The sequence below is a fragment of the Oryzias latipes genome, chromosome 13 (assembly GCF_053564925.1).
Source record: "Oryzias latipes strain Hd-rR chromosome 13, Olatipes_Hd-rR_3.1".
Taxonomy (NCBI): Eukaryota; Metazoa; Chordata; class Actinopteri; order Beloniformes; family Adrianichthyidae; genus Oryzias; species Oryzias latipes.
Genome location: NC_136249.1, coordinates 8,637,747 through 8,657,524, shown reverse-complemented (window position 1 = coordinate 8,657,524; position 19,778 = coordinate 8,637,747). Strand labels below are relative to the sequence as shown.

Below are 19,778 nucleotides of genomic sequence, written 5' to 3'. Positions count from 1 at the left end.
AAAGTGCCTAGGATAGCTCAAGGGTTAATCCCACGCATCACTCAATTTTACTTATTCTGACATGTTGATATCTAACAATTGATCATATTACAGGCTTTTCTTTTACTAGCTGTTATCCAAAATGTTGAGACCCAATTTTAATAGAAAAGGTTTTATTTTGAACTCTGTCTACTTTCCTAAAATGTTTTACTTCTTGTTAGAAAAATGCTAAATTAATCTCAATTTGTTTTTTTTTCTCAGAACTGTCTTTTTTTTGTCTTTTGTCAAACTCTCTTCAAAAACCACTTCATGACTTATCAAATTATTATTTTGAATTTTCGGACAAAGAAATGTAAACAAAGAAAGCCAGCCACAATAAAATCTAACAGCTTTATTTCACACACAAAAAACTGTTATTTTATGATTTATTTTTATGTTATTTTATGATTCCAACTTTAATTGTGTTTTTCCCTCAAATGAACCACATGTGGAACAGAAATCATGTTTTTCTCAGCCTCTTAACCCTGGTAAAGCAAGCACATATGGTGAATAACAATATTTGAATCCAAACCAAAACCCAAAACCCTCTTATGCCTCAAACTTTATGTTTTTGCATTTCTTTTTCTTTAATCAGAATGGTTTTTTATAACTGGAATCTACTGATCTATAAACTCTGGGGCCTCTGAGAAATTCAGATGCGCTGAGGGGGGTGGAGGTGCGGGTGGTTCCATCCCTGACCCTCGTGCCCCCCATCAGAGGCTCCATGGGGCTGCTGGCGGAGGTTTGGACTCCAGAGGACTCGGACGGCTTCCCAGGATCCAGCTGGCCTTCACGTTTGGGAGGAACGGACGTGCCGGAGAGGCTCGGAGCGCCGCTCGGCTTGGAGCTTCCATCACTGGATGCAGACGGCCCGCCGCTGGTTGAACCGGACGCCTCCGTCTTTGGATCCCCGCTCTGCTGACCATCAGGGACTTCCTGGAAGGTGATAAAACAGGAGATGTTCACAGAAAACACTCACTGAAATCTATATAATACTTTGAAAGATTTCAGACCTTATTCTCAGACACTCAGGATGTTTGACCAGGTTTGAATTCTGTTTGCTCTAAACCTTTGCAAGCTTTTCTAATAAATCAGGACAGTTGAGATTTTTTGTCTCATAAAGAGCTAAGATCTAGAAATAAGGAAATTATGATTAAAATGAATCAAAATGCCTTTGCTCCAAGACTCAAAATAACTCAAACTGGACTGTAACCTTTGCTTTACTTTTTAAGTTCAATAAATGTTGAATTTTGGAAACAAATTTTTGGATTTATGTTAGGCCTGCACAATAAATCACAAATTCATCGTTATCTCGATTTCAAGATGTGCAATACGCATATTGCAAAAGATGGCGAAGATTGCAATCAGTGGTTACTTAAATGTGCTAAAACAATCCTACAGCAGCTTGAAGAATTTAACGGATCAAATAAATCCATTTATGCATTTGACCAATCACATGGACCCTATCATGTTAGATTCACGCCTCCAATGAAGAGGGTCATTTGGAGTGGTGCCAGTGGCTCAGGCGGTTGAGCCATTGATCAAAGTGTCGGCGGTTCAATCCCCCCAGCCAACTGTCGTTGTGTCCTTGAGCCAGACACTTCCTGCCTCCAGTGTGGCTCCACTGGTGTGTGAATGTGCATGAGTGTCCCGGTGATGGTCAGAGGGGCCGTAGGCGCAAACTGGCAGCCACGCCTCTGTCAGTCTGCCCCAGGGCAGCTGTGGCTACAACAGTAGCTACTTTGAGCGTTTGGAAAAAACGCAGATAAATCCAATCCATTATTATTTAAGTTATGTTGACTCTTATTTAAATTAAACTGTTGCAGTGAAATGGAAATTACGTTTTTAGTTGTTTTGCTGTTTGCTCAAGTTATATTGTCATCTCAATACTGATCACTAAAATCGTGCAGCCCTAGTTTATCTTCTATCTAAGTTGTAGTTTAGATTTTATGAGGATTTATTAGGATGGATCAACTGGTGCTAAAATGGTATTCACATTTTGTTCATATTTAGTTCTAAAATGAGTCATTTCCACTTATTACACTAGTTTTTCACCCCCAAAGACGCTGAGCGTCTCTGGGGGTGAGACAATGGGGAGTGGGCTGGCCCGGACTCCGAGCTTCTGCGTGATGATTGGAGGGTCTGTCGAAAGACTGCATCTCCTCTTGACTGACAGCGATTCTGTACTATGAGGAATCACTGAAGTTATTCGCGCTCAGTCCCATTGTGGATTCCTCAAGTTCAGTCGAAATAAAAACTGCTGCAATCCGTTTCTTTGATATTTGCTTGGAGAAATTGCTTGATTTTTTACTTTTAAATAAATAGAAAATTTTATGATGTAGGCCGAAAATGAGCTTCCCCTCTCTGACAGACCAGTAGCCGCCACTGCCACAAAGTCTATCCGTGGCGCAAAGCCAGCGCAGTAATGACCCACGATCGGAATAAACTGTTTATTTGAACCACGATCGGATCAACAATCGGCATAACTAGCCTATCTCGAACAGAAAGAAATTTTGATCCGAATATGTCTGATTGGGGCAGAGTATTCGGAACGGCGTGTTTACATGACGCAATTTTATTCTGATCAGGCGTTTGTTCCGATTACTTTTGTGTTTGCAGCTACTGCTTCTCCCATAAAAGCAAGCAACATACAAACTTTTGTAAGGATGGATCTGCGTATTGTCCAAATAAATTGAAAGCATTTATCTGAAAGTGTGAGTGTGTGTTAGCCTGGGGGCGGGGCTGGCAGCACAGATTCTTCCTGGAAGGGGCGGTTCCCCACTTTGTGATGTCACAATGTGAGAACCTGCTCGTTTTTGCGGATTGGGAGGAGCTGGTGCTCAAACTGCAGGTTTTTAGAGGAATACTCAAATATGTGTGAATGGATGGAAAATACCACTTTGGGGTCGTTTATTGTGTGGAATGAATATTTTAACACGTTTGATTTTGCATCATGTAGGCCCTTTAACATTAGTGTTCTTTTCACGCATTTCTGAAAAAAATTGTTTCACAAAGAAATTGTCTTGTTTTTCTGTCGTGCAAGAATATAATCTTGTTAAGAAAAATTTTCAACAGCAAAATAATCTTAGTTTGAGAAAACATGTATAAGTGACTAAAATCTTTTTCTTAAAATAAGAAATCTCAGTAAGACTTATTATTTTTTACAGACTTCTTTGCTTGTTATAAAGAAAATATGTTAATGTTGTTGGAAAAAAGATGTTTCTAACAAGTTAAAAAAGTAATAAATGCAAAATATTTTCCTTGGTAAAAGTGAAAAATGCCCAAGGTCTGGTGATTGGAAATATGAAAGTATTAAACTGGACATATACAGTATATGAGTATATTTATGTCTCTCCTTGTACTTTAACCCTATTTTGAGCATTACAACAGTCAGTCCATCCTTTCCAAATCAAAGTAGGACTATAATTACATATTTTAAGATAGAATTGTCACATTTATACGTAAATAATGAGGAAAAAAGTTTTATCAGAGATTTAACCTAAAATAGCATGTTTTAGAAATCAAAAGGGGATATTTAAGATTTCAAATTACTCCATCCAAGTTCCTAGTAGGGTAGTTCTAAGTGTTTTAGGTGTAATAATATAGTTAGACAAAAATACTTTGATATTTTGTGTTTTTGCTGTGTGGTCACAATTTTTTTGGAATCATTTCTGTTTTTACAGTGTAGTGAGAAAAACAAGCGTTATTCCTGTTTCTTGGAGTTTGTTTTTTTACCTTTTCCTTGTCTCCCTCGTCCTTCTTTTCTTTGTTTTCCTTGCCGCTGTCATTTGAATCAGAGGCTTCCTGCTCACACACAAGCAAAGATCCATCAGTTAGCTTTTGCAGAAACTTGCTTCATCTTTCTTTTTCTCGTCATCATCACTCCCAGAACACTCAAAGTCTTTGGTGTTACTGAAGAGTTTAAACCCTAACACAGCATCAGAAAATCTTTACTTTTTTCTTGTCTTTCTTTTTCTTCTTCTTTTTATCCTTTTTCTTCTTTTTCTTCTTGTCCTCACCAGAAGAATCGCTGGAAGAAGATGAATCCTGAACGGAAGAAACATCATTTCATTCTCATTGTTCATTTGTGTTTTAGTGACCCACACATTTCATATTCACAAATTCAACCAAAAAGATGCAATAAAACAATTAAAAAAAGGCCCCGCCTTCTTCTTCTTCTTCTTATCCTTCTTTTTCTTCTTCTTATCATCCTTCTTTTTCTTCTTCTTCTTGTCTTTCATCTTCTTTTTCTTCTTTTTCTGTAAATTGAAGGCAGGATTTACAGATGGTTTGTTTACGTAGCGGTCACGCCGCGCTGGAGATGGCACTGGCGTGTCTCACCTCATGATCACTATCAGAGGAAGATGAAGAGCTTTCCTCAGAGGAGCTGCAGCTCTAAAACACAATTCAGTCCATTAGAGACACGGCTGTGATCAAACCACTGCTTTTTGAAAACACTCGTGTATCTTAAGTTTACCTTCTTCTTCTTTTTCTTCTTCTTTTTCTTGTCATCGTCACTATCAGAGGAGGAGGAGCTTGAGTCCTTTAAAAAGACAGCAGAGGAAGGTTATTGTGAATTTCAGTGAAATATGCAACCATTATTCTGGTATTTTCATTCCTTTTGCATTTTTCTGATGATGGAAGACATATGGAAAGAATGCATTTCTGAGTATTTTTTTTTTGCTCAAATTGTTGTGAATCAGGAGCAGATAACAAATTTGCGACGTAGAAAAAACACTGGGCGGGCCCCGAACCCTCAGCAACAGTGAAGGGAAGGGGGGATGGGGTTGCACTGAGGCAATGGTCTTCTCCACAGTCAATTTTGCTCATCATTTAGTGGTTGGTGGGGTGAGGGGCTGTGAGCTAACGGCAAAGAGTGTAAACAAAGAGCTCTCGGTTATGGGTGACAGGAAGGGGGAGTTGCGCCACACCAATGACCCCACCTACAACTCAACTAATGATCTACTGCCTCTCTGTGCTCGAAAACGGTTTTTTTTTATTGTGGTTAAAAATAGTTTCATATAAAAACCACTGGGAACACTTTGAAAATGGATCAAAAGATGATTGGAGTGAGACTTTGAAGAACTTTATTACAAAATAAAAAAAATGCAAACCTTGTCCTTCTTCTTCTTTGCCTTTTTCTTCTTCTTCTTCTTCTTGTCATCCTCACTATCACTACCAGAAGAAGAGGAGCTTGAGTCCTTCAAAAAAAGAGCAGATGAGGTTTATTCAGATTTCAGTGAAATATCCAACCATAAAGGCCTTCTTTACGAACAAAAACAATCAGATGCAAACCTTGTCCTTCTTCTTTTTTCCCTTCTTTTTTTTCCCCTTCTTCTTCTTCTTCTTCTTGTCATCCTCACTATCAGAAGAGGAGCTTGAGTCCTTCAAAAAGAGAGCAGAAGAGTGTTTAGAGTGGATCGCAATGACATAAAAGAATGTAAAAGTTCCTTAATTAAATGTTCAGACAAAGGCAAACCTTATCCTTCTTCTTCTTTGCCTTTTTCTTCTTCTTCTTCTTCTTGTCATCCTCACTTTCACTATCAGAAGAAGAAGAGGAGCTCGAGTCCTTCAAAAAGAGAGCAGAAGAGTGTTTAAAGTGGATTGCAATGACATAAAAAATAATTATCATAAGGTTCAGACAGAGGCGAACCTTATCCTTCTTCTTCTTTGCCTTTTTCTTCTTCTTCTTCTTCTTGTCATCTTCACTATCAGAGGAGGAAGAGGAGCTGGAATCCTGTCAAACAGAGGAGTCCACAACAAACATTTTTGAGTTTCAGTCAAATACAAACAAAAGAAAAGACCAAAGCAAATATGAGGTTTGACCTTCTTCTTCTTTTTCTTTTTTTTCTTTTTCTTGTCATCTTCACTGTCTGAAGAAGAGCTTGAATCCTGAAAAAGAAGAGTGTCGAGAACACAATGAAGAGTGCGACCCAGCAGCTAGAGAAAGACATCCGGAGGATGACCAGCTCTCTTCTAACGCATGATCACCTTCTTGTCCTTTTTCTTCTTCAGCTTTTTCTTCTTCTTCTTTTCTTTCTCGTCCTTCTCTCCTTCCCCCTCATCGTCACTCAGGTGGCCCTCTTCATTGCAATCAGTGGACGCCTTCATCCCCCCTGCTGGACAGGAAACATTACCACACCTGAAACTCTGCAAAGAGTGTCGTAATCTCAGCGGGATGACACTGCAGGAAACGTATGTTTGCAGAAATAATAAAACATTCTGTAGCAGCCTTTAGTGTGTATTCAAATGTTGACTTTTAGGGTGTTTCTGGGCAGACTTTGATGCCCAAATGAGGAAGATAAGATTGCAGATTTTTCTGATAAGAATTCTGATAAGTAAATCAAACCTTTCATCAAAGGAATTAAACGTAAGTACCACCACAATTAAATTTCATAATAAATTTATCTGTGCTTTTTAAGTTTCACATAAGGAAGCTCTACCTCTCATCAATTAACCTTAGCTCTAAACCGGCGGTCTGCAACCTTTCATGCTAAAAGAGCCAGTTTCCCACTGACTAAAACCTACCAGGAGCCACAAAATCCCTCTTCATCGTCTAGAAAAGTACACGTTTCTGCCTTAATAGTCACTTTCACAAATGTAATGACATTTTTAACAATTGCAATAATTGAATTACAAGTGTTACATTTTGTTTTATACATGTTTTACTTCTGTTAGTTTTGACAAGTCAAAATAAATACATCCTGTTTCAAACAAGATCCTCCTGCTGCAGCAGATTCTTTGGACTTAAAATAGCAAAAAAGCCGAGCCAAACATAGCCTTTTATATCATCTTTAATGTGTCTATATGATGCAAAATCGACTTTTTGAGCTTCTAAGTGTATTATAATGTTCATTACTCATGATGAAGAACCCCAAAGCAGCATTTTGATCTGTTCCCGCATTTCTGAATATTCCTCTAAAAACCTGAGCTCTGAGCACCAGCCCCTCCCAATCCACAAAAAGCTGTGGGTTCTCACATTGTGACATCACAAAGGGAGGAACCGCCCCTTCCAGGGAGATTCTGCAATGCCAGCCCCGCCCCCAGGCTAACTCACACAAACACTGAGCTAGCGGTGTTTGGCAAAACGCTTTCCTTTAATGTGCACAATATGCAGATCCATCTTTGCAAAAGTTCAGATGTTTTTTTCGTGGGCGAAAGGCAGACGCACTACCGCTGCCGACTCTAGGATGATGTCATGAAATGGGCGGACCCACAAGGAGAGAAATAATAAAGGGATCGACTTATCCTACTTCTGGGTTGAAAAATGTGCTGTGAAAATAACTCATATTTCATTCAAAAATCGTTCTGTCGTGTTCCAAAGGTAACATATGATCATATATATAGATATAATTTACTTTGAAATACTTAAGAACAGCATGATATAGGCCCTTAAAGACTTTAGCCCGCCTTCATCCTTTCTCTTCTTTTACTATTGTAATAAACATGACAACATTGGTGTTAATTCCAATTAACAAAACTATAAATTAAAATTCATTTGTGTAGTTTAAGAACTTTGCCTCTGAAAAGCATCTTCACAATATTGGGCAGCAGAAGATAAGAATATTCTAATGATAAAACAATCTGACAATAAATTAAATCTTTTACAGTCATTTTGATCATCGGACATTTTGAAATTGTAAACACTAAACTGCCAATTAGCCAAGACCTCATTAAAACATTTTTTTTTTTTTAAAGTTGACTGTTTATCCCACAATGGGGAAATTTGTTCTCTGCATTTGACCCATCCTCTGGGGAGCAGTGCGCTGCAGGCAAGCCACACATTTGGTGGATTTAACCCCCCATCAAACCCCTTAACCCTTGTGCTTTCTTAGATGAGCCCACCCTTCCATTGACGTGTTCTCCCTACCATGACAAAGGTGGATAAAGGTGGAAAGATTTCATGTAATCCATGGACACCAGTGAAGATCACAAATCATTGAAGAAAAAAGGTTCAGAGCACTGTCTAGTGGGTCTAGATGACCCAACTCCCAATGGTAAAGTGCCTAGGATAGCACAAGGCTAATTTGTCGAGTCAGCTGGGAGTCTGAGTCCCATTTCTAAAGTCTTTGGTATGACTGGGTTTGAACCCACAACCTTACAGTTACAGGGCAGACACTCTAACCACAAGGCCACTGAGCTGGTTATACATTTATTTAATACCTATTTAACTCATTAGAATTTCTCTACAAAGCCAAAGAATCACAGTAAAAGAGCCACATGTGGTTCCAGGGCCTCAGGTTGCAGACCCCTGCTCCAGACCAACAGCTAAGTTCCGCCGCCTTTTCTTCTCATTCAATCACGATTAGATTTTTGCTTTCAATTCTTGGACATTTATTTGTCTACAGTCTAGACATTTTTGCAGTCAGCTTCTGGGGTTCATTCATCTTTGAACTGAGCTTATACCACGTGCATGCAGGACGCCAACGGCCCAGAGCCTAACTTACTTCATGCGCATCTTTTGTATCACAGATCTATCTTTTATTTTATTCACATTCTTCAGATCTGTCCTTAAATCTGCTTGATAAAGGTATGAGTTGGACCCTGTCTTGTCATTGATAAACGTTTTGTCATGCTCACTGATTTGGTTCAGCATCTTATAAAGTTTCCTTCTTCTGGCAAAAACTAGTTCTTAATCACAAAAGATTTGTTTTGATTGAAATTCCAGTTTGTCGTCTTCTCCAGTATTTGTAGTTCTGACATCTATTTGCCTGAATAAAAGATGTCTTGTTGTTTTGCTCATTTTGATGATATTTTCTCTGCAAACTGTGCACAGTCCGCATTCAGAGTCCTTACCGGGCAATGTGGAGAAGAGCTGTCCCTCCTCAACTTCCATGGCCTGACAGAAAGAAAGACAGCAGTCACTTCCTGTCTACACGTTTAAATAGCGTGTGATTTGTACGTGTGCGTCAACAGTTCACCTGGTCTTCCTTGTCTTTTTTCTCATCTCCATCATGGCCTTGTTCTGCTTTGTCCCCACCTGGAGAGAACATTTTGCATGAACACTGTAAGCTGCATTAAAGTGACTTTTCAATCTTCCTGTTTGAGTCTTAAACACAACGCTTACTTGCTGCTGAAAGGCCAGAAGAACTACAGGGTTCCTTCCCCTCATCCTGCATCAGAAGACATGCGGTAACGTTTTTGTAAGGCTCGTTACACTTTTATTAAATACTCGTGGAAAAAAATCCTCACCTTTTTCTTGTCCTTCTTTTTCTTCTCTTTCTTGTCTTTCTTCTTCTTTTTCTCACTATCAGAAGAAGAGCTGGAATCCTGCATCAAAAACAAATACTATTTATTTAGAAATGATGGCACTTTCATGATTTTTCACCCCTAAAAACTAAATCCTGAAAAACCCTTCTGAACAGACTCAATTCATTACATTAAGTAGAAAATAACAGAGCAGAGCAGCAGGAGTTCAGTAGAAATTCACCTCTGAATTGTGGGCGGGACCGTTGGCAGGGAGCAAGCCTGCTCCTCTTCCCATCACCCATCTGTTCACACGCTCTCCCACTACCTCACAGCCTCTCAAAAACCCAAGCTAATAATGCCTCTGCAACAAATGGCAGCAATATCAGAGCTGTCCAGCCGTACAGTTTAGATCCAGATTCCAGCTCAGTCAGGACAACAAAGACGCTCATGGATCTGTTTGTCTGCAAGTGGATGATCAGAATGGAGCAGAGCAGGAAGCTTGATGCTCACCAATTGAAGCTTCTACGTCACAAATATGCTCTTTGTTAAAGGGTTTTTTGCCTCTTAAATGACGACTGCTTTTGATTTGTTTTTCACACTGAGAAAAATGCTACAAAGACATGTTAAAAACTCAGAAAACTGAAAAAAATTGCACTAATAGTTTGCATGATTGAATGACTGAAATATTTCACACTAGTTGGTTTAAAGGCATAGGTATGCGTGTGTGAACACTATCTGTTTTGTGTACATGTTGACATGTGAACATTTTTTGCAGCTAGCAGGTGTGTTGATAATATTTGAGTGTGTGTGAACAGGCCCCGCCCTTTTTGTACTACATTTGAACCGTACCGTAACGATAAACAACCAGTAAACCTGTCTGCTCTATGCTGCTTCATGGTCTTACCCCCCCCCTCACTATCACCCCCCCCCCCCCCCCCCTCTAACATCCCTCTCTCTTCTTCCCTTCTTTCCTTTTCCGTCCGGTCCAACACCAAAGATTTTCAAACATGATTGAAATTAATAAAGTTTGGCCTCAATTACAAAAGGGGTTTATTCAGACATGCCTTTGGTTTGTCTGAAGATTAATAACCCCTCTTGTTAAAGTAAAATATGTCCAACACAAGAGGCCTTCAGTTCTCATCTGTCTGCCTAGCTGTTGGACAGGACAAGTTAAAAAAAAAAAAAAACTCAGAAAACACCATTTTGACGGTCTGTAATGATAAAAACTAAACACAAAATAATCTTGCATTTTTTTTACATATGGCCCACTAAAGGAAAATGTAGCCTCTGCCCTCATGGAGCTCCGGTGAACACCTGTTTCCAGCAGAAAAGTGTTGTATATACATGAATGACTCCTGGCTCCTTTTCTGTGTCCAGCATCCTCAGGTTTCACCACAGGCTGTGTTGAGTTTCAGAGCTTTGCCAAGTCACTACAGAGCCTCACTGACCACAGATGCAGATCAGTTACTAAGCAAGGGCTTCAGTATCAATATATGACACAGTAAAGTAGAAAAGATAGAGGTTTCAGACACTTCAGAAACTATAAATTCTTCACCTAAAACATACATTTTCTTCAATTTACCAAACCGTAGTCACCTCATCTTCTATCATCCACTAATGGATTTCTTTTTGTTTAAATTTACCAAAGTGTTTCACCATTTTCATCAGAAAAAAGTCCCACCAACAACTCCTGACCAGCTCTCCAAACAGAAGTAAGAAAAAGGAAGAGTTTCCCACCAGATTCAGTAAAATTATTCCATTCAAATTCACTTGAAAGGTTGTTTTGCTTTAGAAATGAAACAGTGCTGAGTAACAAAACACTTTTCTGTCTGTTACCTTCTTTTTGTCTTTCTTTTTCTTGTCTTTCTTCTTCTTTTTCTTCTTCTTGTCATCCTCGCTGTCAGAAGATGATGATGAAGAGGAAGAAGAGCTGGAGTCCTAGGTGAAAAAATGAAATGAGATGTCACATCGTGAATCCGATTGGTTTGAACAGACACACAAGTGGAGAAATGACAAGTAAATCAGTAAATGCAGTGACGCTTTCAAGATATTGTGCAGGTAAAACAATTGGTGTTTATTGTGTGACGTTGTTAAAATGATGCAATAATAACCGTAAAACATTTGACTGTAATCATTGACTGTAGAAGAGAACTGGACTGAATAAGTGTGATGTCATCCATTAACAAAAATGAATGGCTTCAGGTTCCAGGAAAATGATGTGAATTCAGCTGCCATTTTTCCGTGGGACCGACGTCCCCATGTTGGAGCCAGACATCGCAAGTAAGCTGTGATTGGCCTCAGCCGATCTGAATCAACACTTCCATGGCAACCACTCTCACCAATCAGGACGCAGCTTGTTGGAAGTCCCCGCTCCACTTGGGAGAATCTGTCACTCCAAGGATTTGAACATTTGATGTCAGACCACATACTTTTAGTGAGGCATCTGACTAGTCAGTTTATAACTGGAATAACTTGCAATAAAGAAAAAATATGGAAATAACGGGATTGGCATGAACATGTTAAAGAGCAAGAATTGTTATTCTGACAAATATGAGTAAAAGCTGTTTATTTCTCTATAGAGGTCTGTATGGTTTTGGCTTTTTGGGATCAGCAGGTACTTCCTGTTTGGAACACGGAGGGGGGAGAGGGTCCCTCAGTCCAGCTCTCATATACAGTCAATGGTTGTAATGTAACAAAATAAACCCAGTCATTCAAAAATCACCTGTGATACAATACCACCTGTACAATTTAATGGACTCCACAGTGCCCCCAGTGGTAGACTAAAAATCTACATCATGGTGTAATAAAATGTAAAATACTGTATAGAAATACCGACAAAAAAGAACTGAACCAAGTTATAATCCAAACCAAAAACAAGTTTGGCTCCTTCCATTTTCACACCTTCTTTTGCTTCTTCTTCTTTTTCTTCTTTTTGTCATCCTCACTATCAGAAGAAGAGGAAGAAGAAGAAGAAGAACTGTCTGAAGAGCTGCTGGAGTCCTGCAAAACAATTTAGAAATAAATTAAGTTTATCCTCGTGTAACTTCCATAAACGTTTTTTAGCATATTGAAAGGTGGAGTACCTTCTTCTTTTTCTTTTTGGATGTTTTTTTCTTCTTCTTTTTCTTCTTCTTATCATCCTCACTATCAGAAGAACTGTCTGAAGAACTGCTGGAGTCCTGCAAAACAATTCAGACGTACATTAAGTTTATCTTCCCAGAACGTTTTTCGTCTATTTGCATATTGAAAGGTGGACTACCTTCTTCTTTTTCTTTTTAGTTGTCTTTTTTTTCTTCTTCTTTTTCTTCTTCTTTTCATCTTCGCTGTCAGAAGATGAACTATCAGAGGATGCCTCCTGTGACGGATAAAGCAGGCCATTTTTGTGGAAGCTTCTGATTGGGCGTTTGTTTGCATCACTTGTATGTAAAAAGTCAGACAGTAAAGAAATAATAATAATAATTGGTACTTTATCGATCCCACAATGGGGAAATTCTTCTCCGCATTTGATCCATCCCCTGGGGGAGCAGTGAACTGCAGTCTAACTGCGCTCAGGAGGCAGTAGCGTTAAGGATCTAGCCTAAGGACCATCACTAGGTGACGTTAATTGCTCGCCATTGATATGGTAATTAACTCAGTACCATTGTTTATCCCCCTCCGGGAATCGAACCCTGGCTTACTGCATGGTAGCTTCTCGCCTTACCAACCGAGCTAACAACAGCAAGATAAAATGACAAAGTTTACGCATCATTTATTCTGATTTTACCCACATACATGTAATCTTGTTCACATCTGTGGTTTTCAACAGATACTGCTGTGACTTGCAAAACTAGATCAATGTTTCGATGCGTCTTTGTCTCCGTATTTTCTAGATCGTCTCATGGAAAGTATCACTTGAAGGTAGACAAGCGGCCATGTTTGGAGAGAAATTCGTTTTCGGAAAACCCTACATCGTTTTAAAAAGTGAAACTGCAAACAAAACAAATGTAAGAAAAAGACCCAATGAGGTTGAGGAATGCCAGAGGAGACAGATGTGGTTACTGACTTTGCGGTTTATTCAAATTTTTGTTTAACATTAAATAGATACATTTGAAATCATAGTATTTTGACTTTTTTTTTGACAAATTCAACTTATGAGGATGTCCTTTTTATGTGATCTGCTGTGACTCACCCCACTATCACTGTCAGAGGAGCTACTGGATGAAGAAGAGGAAGAGGATGAAGATGATGAGCTGGAGTCCTGACAAGAGAGGTTAATTAGTTGTCATTCGAAACTCTGAAATCGCTGACATCTGCTCCGCTGTTGTGGAACACAAGAATTCAAAACAGATGAGTCACTGAACTGTGAAACAGGACCCTAAGGGAGGAGGGATGTCAGTCACCAGCATGAGGGTGGAGCACCTCAAACACCTAGTTACACACTAAAGGAAAATCACAATGCACTCACCCACTGGAAAGAAGCAGTAAACCATTGTTGCAAAAGCAACCGCTCGTTACCTGTCACTCCTGTCGGCAGGAGTGGCATTTTCTACATACATGAAAAGAGGCCACGCCTTAAACTGACAAGGCCATCCAGTCCTGACATGACATGATCATGAGCAGAGTGTAGATATTAAGCAACACCACTTGAACCTGAATTAGATTTGGCTCCGGGATTGGCTCCGGGATTGGCCCCGGCGGCCCCGTGACCCTGACAGGGTCAAAACGGGCTTAGGAGATGAATGAGTGAAAGAAAGAATGAACTTACTTTCTTCTTCTTTTTCTTCAGCTTCTTTTCCTTCTTCTTTTCTTTTCCGCATATATTCTCATCATCACTGTCGGGGGAGCTATCACATGAATACATGTCCTGTAGAAAAAGAAAATGACATACTTTCTTAAGTCCTCCGTTTGCAATATGTTTTTGAGATCACGTCCAAACGATTCATTTGAACTCACCACTCCATCGTCTACGTTGGAGCTACCATCCAGATCCTTCTTCTTCTCCGCCTTTTCTTGGCCCGCCAGCTCCGGAAAGTCACCTGAGGAAACCTCTGCTGACTGGAGGTTGGCTCCATCTGGAGCTTTATTTATAAGAAGAAATAGGACGTGTAAAGACGACGGACAGCATTAAGCCCAACAGTTCTTCATAGTTTATTTCATTTTTAACTCCTGAGGGTCAAATAAGATGGTCAGAATTTAGAGGGAACTAAAGGAAATTCAGATACTGTGATAGCACAAAGCCAGAGACAACATTCAACTTCCTTGTTCTCCAACTACCTTAAAGGATGGGATTAAAGCGCAAAGAAATACAAGTCAGCTATTTCATTTTTTTTTTGCGGCTCTTCTCCACAAATCCTGTTTGCAACCTATGAGTTGAATGTATTTAACTTGCTCTTTCCACTTTTAAAACTGGAATCAACATTTTTTTTGTTCTTAGCTATTATCATTATTAACAAATAGAATAGGAAAACCTAAAAAAAACAATTTTCTGTATTCATTTTACTGGTTTTTTTTTCTCATCCAAAAAGTCCTCAAGTCAACCTTAGAGTAACAGTTTCACATTTTAAAAGGGCATTTTACAAAATACAACATATTGCAATAAAACACAGTCTGCAGACCTTTGGGGGGTGTGGACGCCATCCGGCCCGGTCCAGTCCTCTATCCAGTAGGGCTGGGTCTCCTGTGAGACCTGTGTGCTCGGATGCAAGACTGTGGAGTGCAAGACGGTGGAAAACTGAGGTGGGTGGGAACCAAAGCAGAGTTTCAAAATAAATCCTCATTGAAAAGACCAACCAAGCTTTTTTATAAAAGAATGTCAGCAGAATTCTTTTTCTTTTTCTTTTGTTTACCTTTAGCATTAGTTTTTCCAGCATACAATGATTTTGGTTACATATTTGTCTAATGTGGACTAAAGTTGATTTTACTTTGAAAAAGGCTTGTGTGTGTGACGCAGATGTTTACGGTGTGGCTTGTAGATCCTGTGCAAACAGGTAGTGCCTGTCGTAATGTTCACTCACTCCATCCTCATTCTGTGGTTCAGATGGAAGAGCTGCAGGCGTTTAGGTCAAACAGGTTCACACTTTCTTGAAGCAAAATTAGGTACGCTTGGTGGAAATTTGATTTCAAATGACCTTCTAAGAGAAGCAGAAGATTGTACTTTTTTTTAATCAAAATTTCCATCCTTCCTGTGTTTATAAAAAGACAGTCACGGCAGAACACAGGGCTGGACTCAGATGCAGAGTTTTAAGGGATTTTAATCTCTGAAAAAGCTTTAGCTATGGCTCATGAATTAACCAAACAAACTGGCACAGGACAAAGGGAGACTCAGACTATTTAAGACATGACGAAGGGAAACACAGGTGGAAACAGGAAAGATTACACAGTCACACCTGTAGGGACCAGACAAGGGCAGGAAGAAGCAAGGCCTGAAACGAGAGGAGAGTTAGTGTATCAAAATAAAACAGGTAGTGCAACACGAGACAACACAGGTGACAGACACAGACCAAAAGATCACAACTCAGGACATAGGATAAGATTGACGAGACATGACAAAGACAAGAAAAGATTCAAAAGTTGGTTTACCGTATTGTTTAGAGCCATGAAGAGAATTATCTTTGGAGCATGCAACATTGACTCTTCTGCTTTATCTGTTGACTCTTGTGTGGTGTTTAGATAAACTTGAAGAAACCAAGAAATGTTTCAAATATTAGTTACTTTTTTGGACAGTAAGGATCCTGATCAGCATGTGGCACAACCAAATACTGCCAGGGCAGCCAGCCTGACACCTCAGGCTCACCACCACTGCTGTGCAATGGCGTCGCACTCTTCAACCAAGATTCGTTGCAAGTCAGCAAGCACGGTTATGTTACAGACTGCACCGTAAAAGCCCTCCCTAGCTGGTTCCCTAAGTATTCAGCGAGGTTTTGGAATAACACATTAAGCTACATTGGACAGATGCACTGACTGTATAAGAGAACTGGAACAAATGAGTGTGACGTCGCCCATTGAAAATGGCTTAATTCCAGCTACAACGAAACAAAGTGACTCCAGTCAATTTTTTTCGAGAGATGGATGCTCTCAATGAGCAGATTGTGTCAGGACAGAACACAGATGCAGAGTTGAGAACTTTTAATCTCAGGACTGGGCTTTTGCTGTAAAAAGGAATAAGACCAACTACACTGGAACAGGACAAAGGGAAATTCAGGCTAGTAACCCTTGTGCTATCCTAGACACTTTAACATTGGGAGTTGGGTCATCTAGACCCACTAGACAGTGCGCTGAACCTTTTTTCTTCAATGAATTGTTTAACCTCACTGATGTCCATGGATTACATGAAATCTATCCAACTTTATCCACCTTTGTCATGGTAGGAATAACATGTCAATGTAAGGGTGGGGTCATCTAACATAGTACAAGGGTTAAGACATGAGGGAGGGAATCATAAGTGGAAACAATCAGGGAGGATTAGAGAGTCAAGAAGAAGTAACAAGGCCTGAAACAAGAGGAGCGTTAGTGTTTCAAAATAAAACTGGAAGTGCAACACAAGCCAACACAGGTGACAGACATTAACCAAAAGTGCACAACTCAGTACATAGTACATAGGTTGGTTCAAGTTTGTCTGAGTCATTGTTTCCATGGCAACCACTCTGGCTAGTCAGAAATGAGCTTGTTGGAAGTCCACACCATACTTAAAAATGCAATCGGGAGAATCAATCAAATGTTTTGAATGTGAGACATGAGACCACGTACTTTTATTGAGGTATCTGATTGGCCAGTTTATACCATGAATAGCTTGGACTATAGAGAAATATGAAAAAAGGTATGGCAATTCTGACTAATAGAATGACTGAGTAACAGCTGTTTATTTGTCTATAGAAGTTTATGGGATTTTAGATTCTTGGAGCCAGCAGGTACTTCCTGTTTGGAACACCATGGGGAAAGGTTAAACAAGTCCAGTTCTCCTTGACAGTCACTAGGCAGATCATCCGTGGAATCACTCAAAGGGATTCTGATCAGCAAAATCGCAGCCCACAAAGAGTGGGGCACAATAACTGATATTTATTCTGTCCATTTCAACAATGTTCCAACAATGTGTGATTGAGTGAGACAAAGCAAAGTCAAATCTTTTTATTGAGTTCTTTCTTCGCTGCACCTGCCGGTCAATCATAAAAAAGACCCTAATAATTTGAACCTAAATAAAATCAAAGTAGCTAATGGGAGTCAGACTGATGAAGCCTCTTGGATGAGTAGGGGAATGTTTCAAGAAAGATTTTAAAGGGCTCATACCACGCTAAATCAACTTTTTGAGATTTTAAGTGTATTAAAACATTAATTCCTCACTATAAACAACCACAATTTGGTATTTTGCTCCATTCACAACGCGGCAAGACAGAAGGATGTGGTGAACAGAATCCAATAGTTTTCTGAAATAAAACTCCCCTCTGAATCCAAAAGGAGAAAACCAGAAAGAATTAAAGTTAGCGTTCGCATTTTTTCCTTGTCTGTGGCCCGGTACCAAGCAGACCGCAGTACAGGGGTTGGGGACCCCTGATTTAATGGGAGAGGGCAGGACATTGAAAAACGACGAGTTGGACACACCAAAAATGTCAAAAAGTGACCCAGAGGGGGCTCCAAAAATACATGACAAGTTGGGATTGAGAATGTTTGATTTCAATGACAACAAGAGCTGCAACATATAATTAGAGGCACCCATCGTAATACTTTTGCATCAAGTTAGGATCTAGGTCCGGGTCTGGGTTCGCATGACTCAGTATTTGGGTTTGGATCCGGACCGCAGTCCCCTAGTTAGTGACCCCTGATGAAGGCCCTTGAGGTCTGGATGTCATGACTCAAGAAATTGTCATCTAGACAAGTGAGAACCTTCACCAATATGAGGAAGTCCAGAGAAAAATGCTCCCTTCTGAAATCCGTCTTTTGAGGAGCTTTAATAATTTGGGACTTGTTGACATTGATTATCATTGTTCTGTGGATGAGACTCAGCTCTATATGTCCAGTAGACCCAACTCTTCTCTACCACCTGCCTCCCTTTCCTCCTGCCTATCTGTAATACAAACCTGTTTCACATTGAACTTCCTCAAACTTAACAACGATGAAACCAAATTACTCCTTGTAGGTTCCAAATCCACCATTTCCAAAGTTTCCAATTATACACTTTCCATTGATTCCTCTTCAGTTTTTCTTCCCCTCAAGTTAAGAGTCTGGGTATCATCCTTGACAGTACACTATCCTTTCAATCCCACATCAATAGCATTACTCAGTCTGCCTACTTTCAGTTACGCAAAATGAATCGTCTCCTCTGAAAAACTTCTTCAGCTGCCCGGATTATCAATTCAATTAAATTCAATTCAATTTTAATTGTATAGCCCAAATTCACATCAACAGTCGTCTCAAGGGGCTTTGTTTCGGTAATTGTAAGGTAAACATACAATCAAAAAGGATGATAAATGCATCAAATTCAATAGGATAATACTAAACTTTAACTAAACAGACTAAACTAAACTGGCATCCCTGCCCTTAGACCCTCCTTCGTGGAGGGAAGGAGGGTCTTCCTTCCATTCCATCACTCCAGTACTCCAGCAGCTGCACTGGCCTCAAGTAGATTTCAGTACTCAATTCAAACGTCTTCTCTAAACTTCCAAAGCCCTCCATAACCTGACTCCTTCTGATCTTTCTAATCTCCTACATATTAACACTCCATCTCTCTCCGGTCTTCTTCCTCCCTTCACCTTTCCGTCCCATGGTGAGCTGTACCTTATGCTGCTAGGCTCCCCAATTCCTGAACTCTCTCCCCCCTGACCTCCGTAACGATGACTTATTTTCAATTTTTAAATCCAGACTCAAAACCTGTCTGTTTAAATTTGCTCTTCCAAATCCCAATTTTTCTTCATCTGTTATCTGATTTTATTAAGATGCCCATTTTGAAGTGATTTTGTTGTTTTTTACTTTTGAATCTCTACAGTGTCCTTTAGGATTTTAAAAAGGCTCTTTTAAATCTAATGTATTATTATTATTATTATAAAATGTAAAATGTCCGTAGGAACATTCCACGCTCTCAGCTAAGCTGCTCAGCAATTAATGGGTTTCATTGGGAGACATCCGGTTACACAAGTTAGTTTATGTCCGTTAGCAACAACAAAACCTTAACTTCCTTCACTCACGTACCTGTGACAGCTTGGATTGCTATTTTTCCGTAGTTTTAACATGCACTGGATTCAATTTGAGACAACTTTATTCCTCAAAACAACAAACAAATAGGTTTAAAGTCCCCCATGACATTTTTTTTCACAGTGTTTTTTTTTTAAAATTATGATTCTGAAGTTTTGAACCAAAATCTATCAACTAATTCAAGTCTCAATAATCAGAAATGCACACAACCTGTTTCACAAATACACACGCTCTGAGGCTATGCAACACTTAAAGGTCCATTTTTCACTAACAACAACCCAGAGGGAGTGAGAAAGTCTTACTTTACATCCTAACAGGACACTGATTTGTACGTTTTTGTGACTATAATGACAAATATGAAAGAACTGTTTGTTTTTTCGGCATAAATCTAACATAATTATAAAGAGAAG

General features: G+C 39.5%; 1 protein-coding gene across 4 annotated transcripts; it reads right to left on the bottom strand.

Moving 5' to 3' along the window:
- Positions 1-355: 355 nt before the first annotated feature.
- On the bottom strand, positions 356-15,926 carry LOC105353542 (uncharacterized). Of its 4 annotated transcripts, none has more exons than XM_078929539.1 (24): positions 14,802-15,926; positions 14,140-14,264; positions 13,952-14,050; positions 13,376-13,444; positions 12,467-12,562; positions 12,291-12,386; positions 12,109-12,207; positions 11,044-11,145; positions 9,211-9,288; positions 9,086-9,131; positions 8,940-8,998; positions 8,815-8,857; positions 6,010-6,137; positions 5,845-5,910; positions 5,672-5,755; positions 5,498-5,587; positions 5,314-5,403; positions 5,133-5,219; positions 4,496-4,561; positions 4,360-4,413; positions 4,185-4,277; positions 3,973-4,065; positions 3,754-3,822; positions 356-954 (listed from the first exon to the last, which is right to left on the bottom strand). In XM_078929539.1, exons 1-24 carry the CDS (start codon positions 14,821-14,823, stop codon positions 610-612), a joined length of 2,199 nt encoding a protein of 732 aa, XP_078785665.1. In that variant the 5' UTR covers positions 14,824-15,926; the 3' UTR covers positions 356-609. The 4 variants fall into 4 exon arrangements, with proteins under 4 accessions (XP_078785665.1, XP_078785666.1, XP_078785667.1 ...); XM_078929540.1 differs by having other exon boundaries at positions 5,672-5,757; positions 5,850-5,910; XM_078929541.1 differs by having other exon boundaries at positions 6,010-6,134.
- Positions 15,927-19,778: the final 3,852 nt, after the last annotated feature.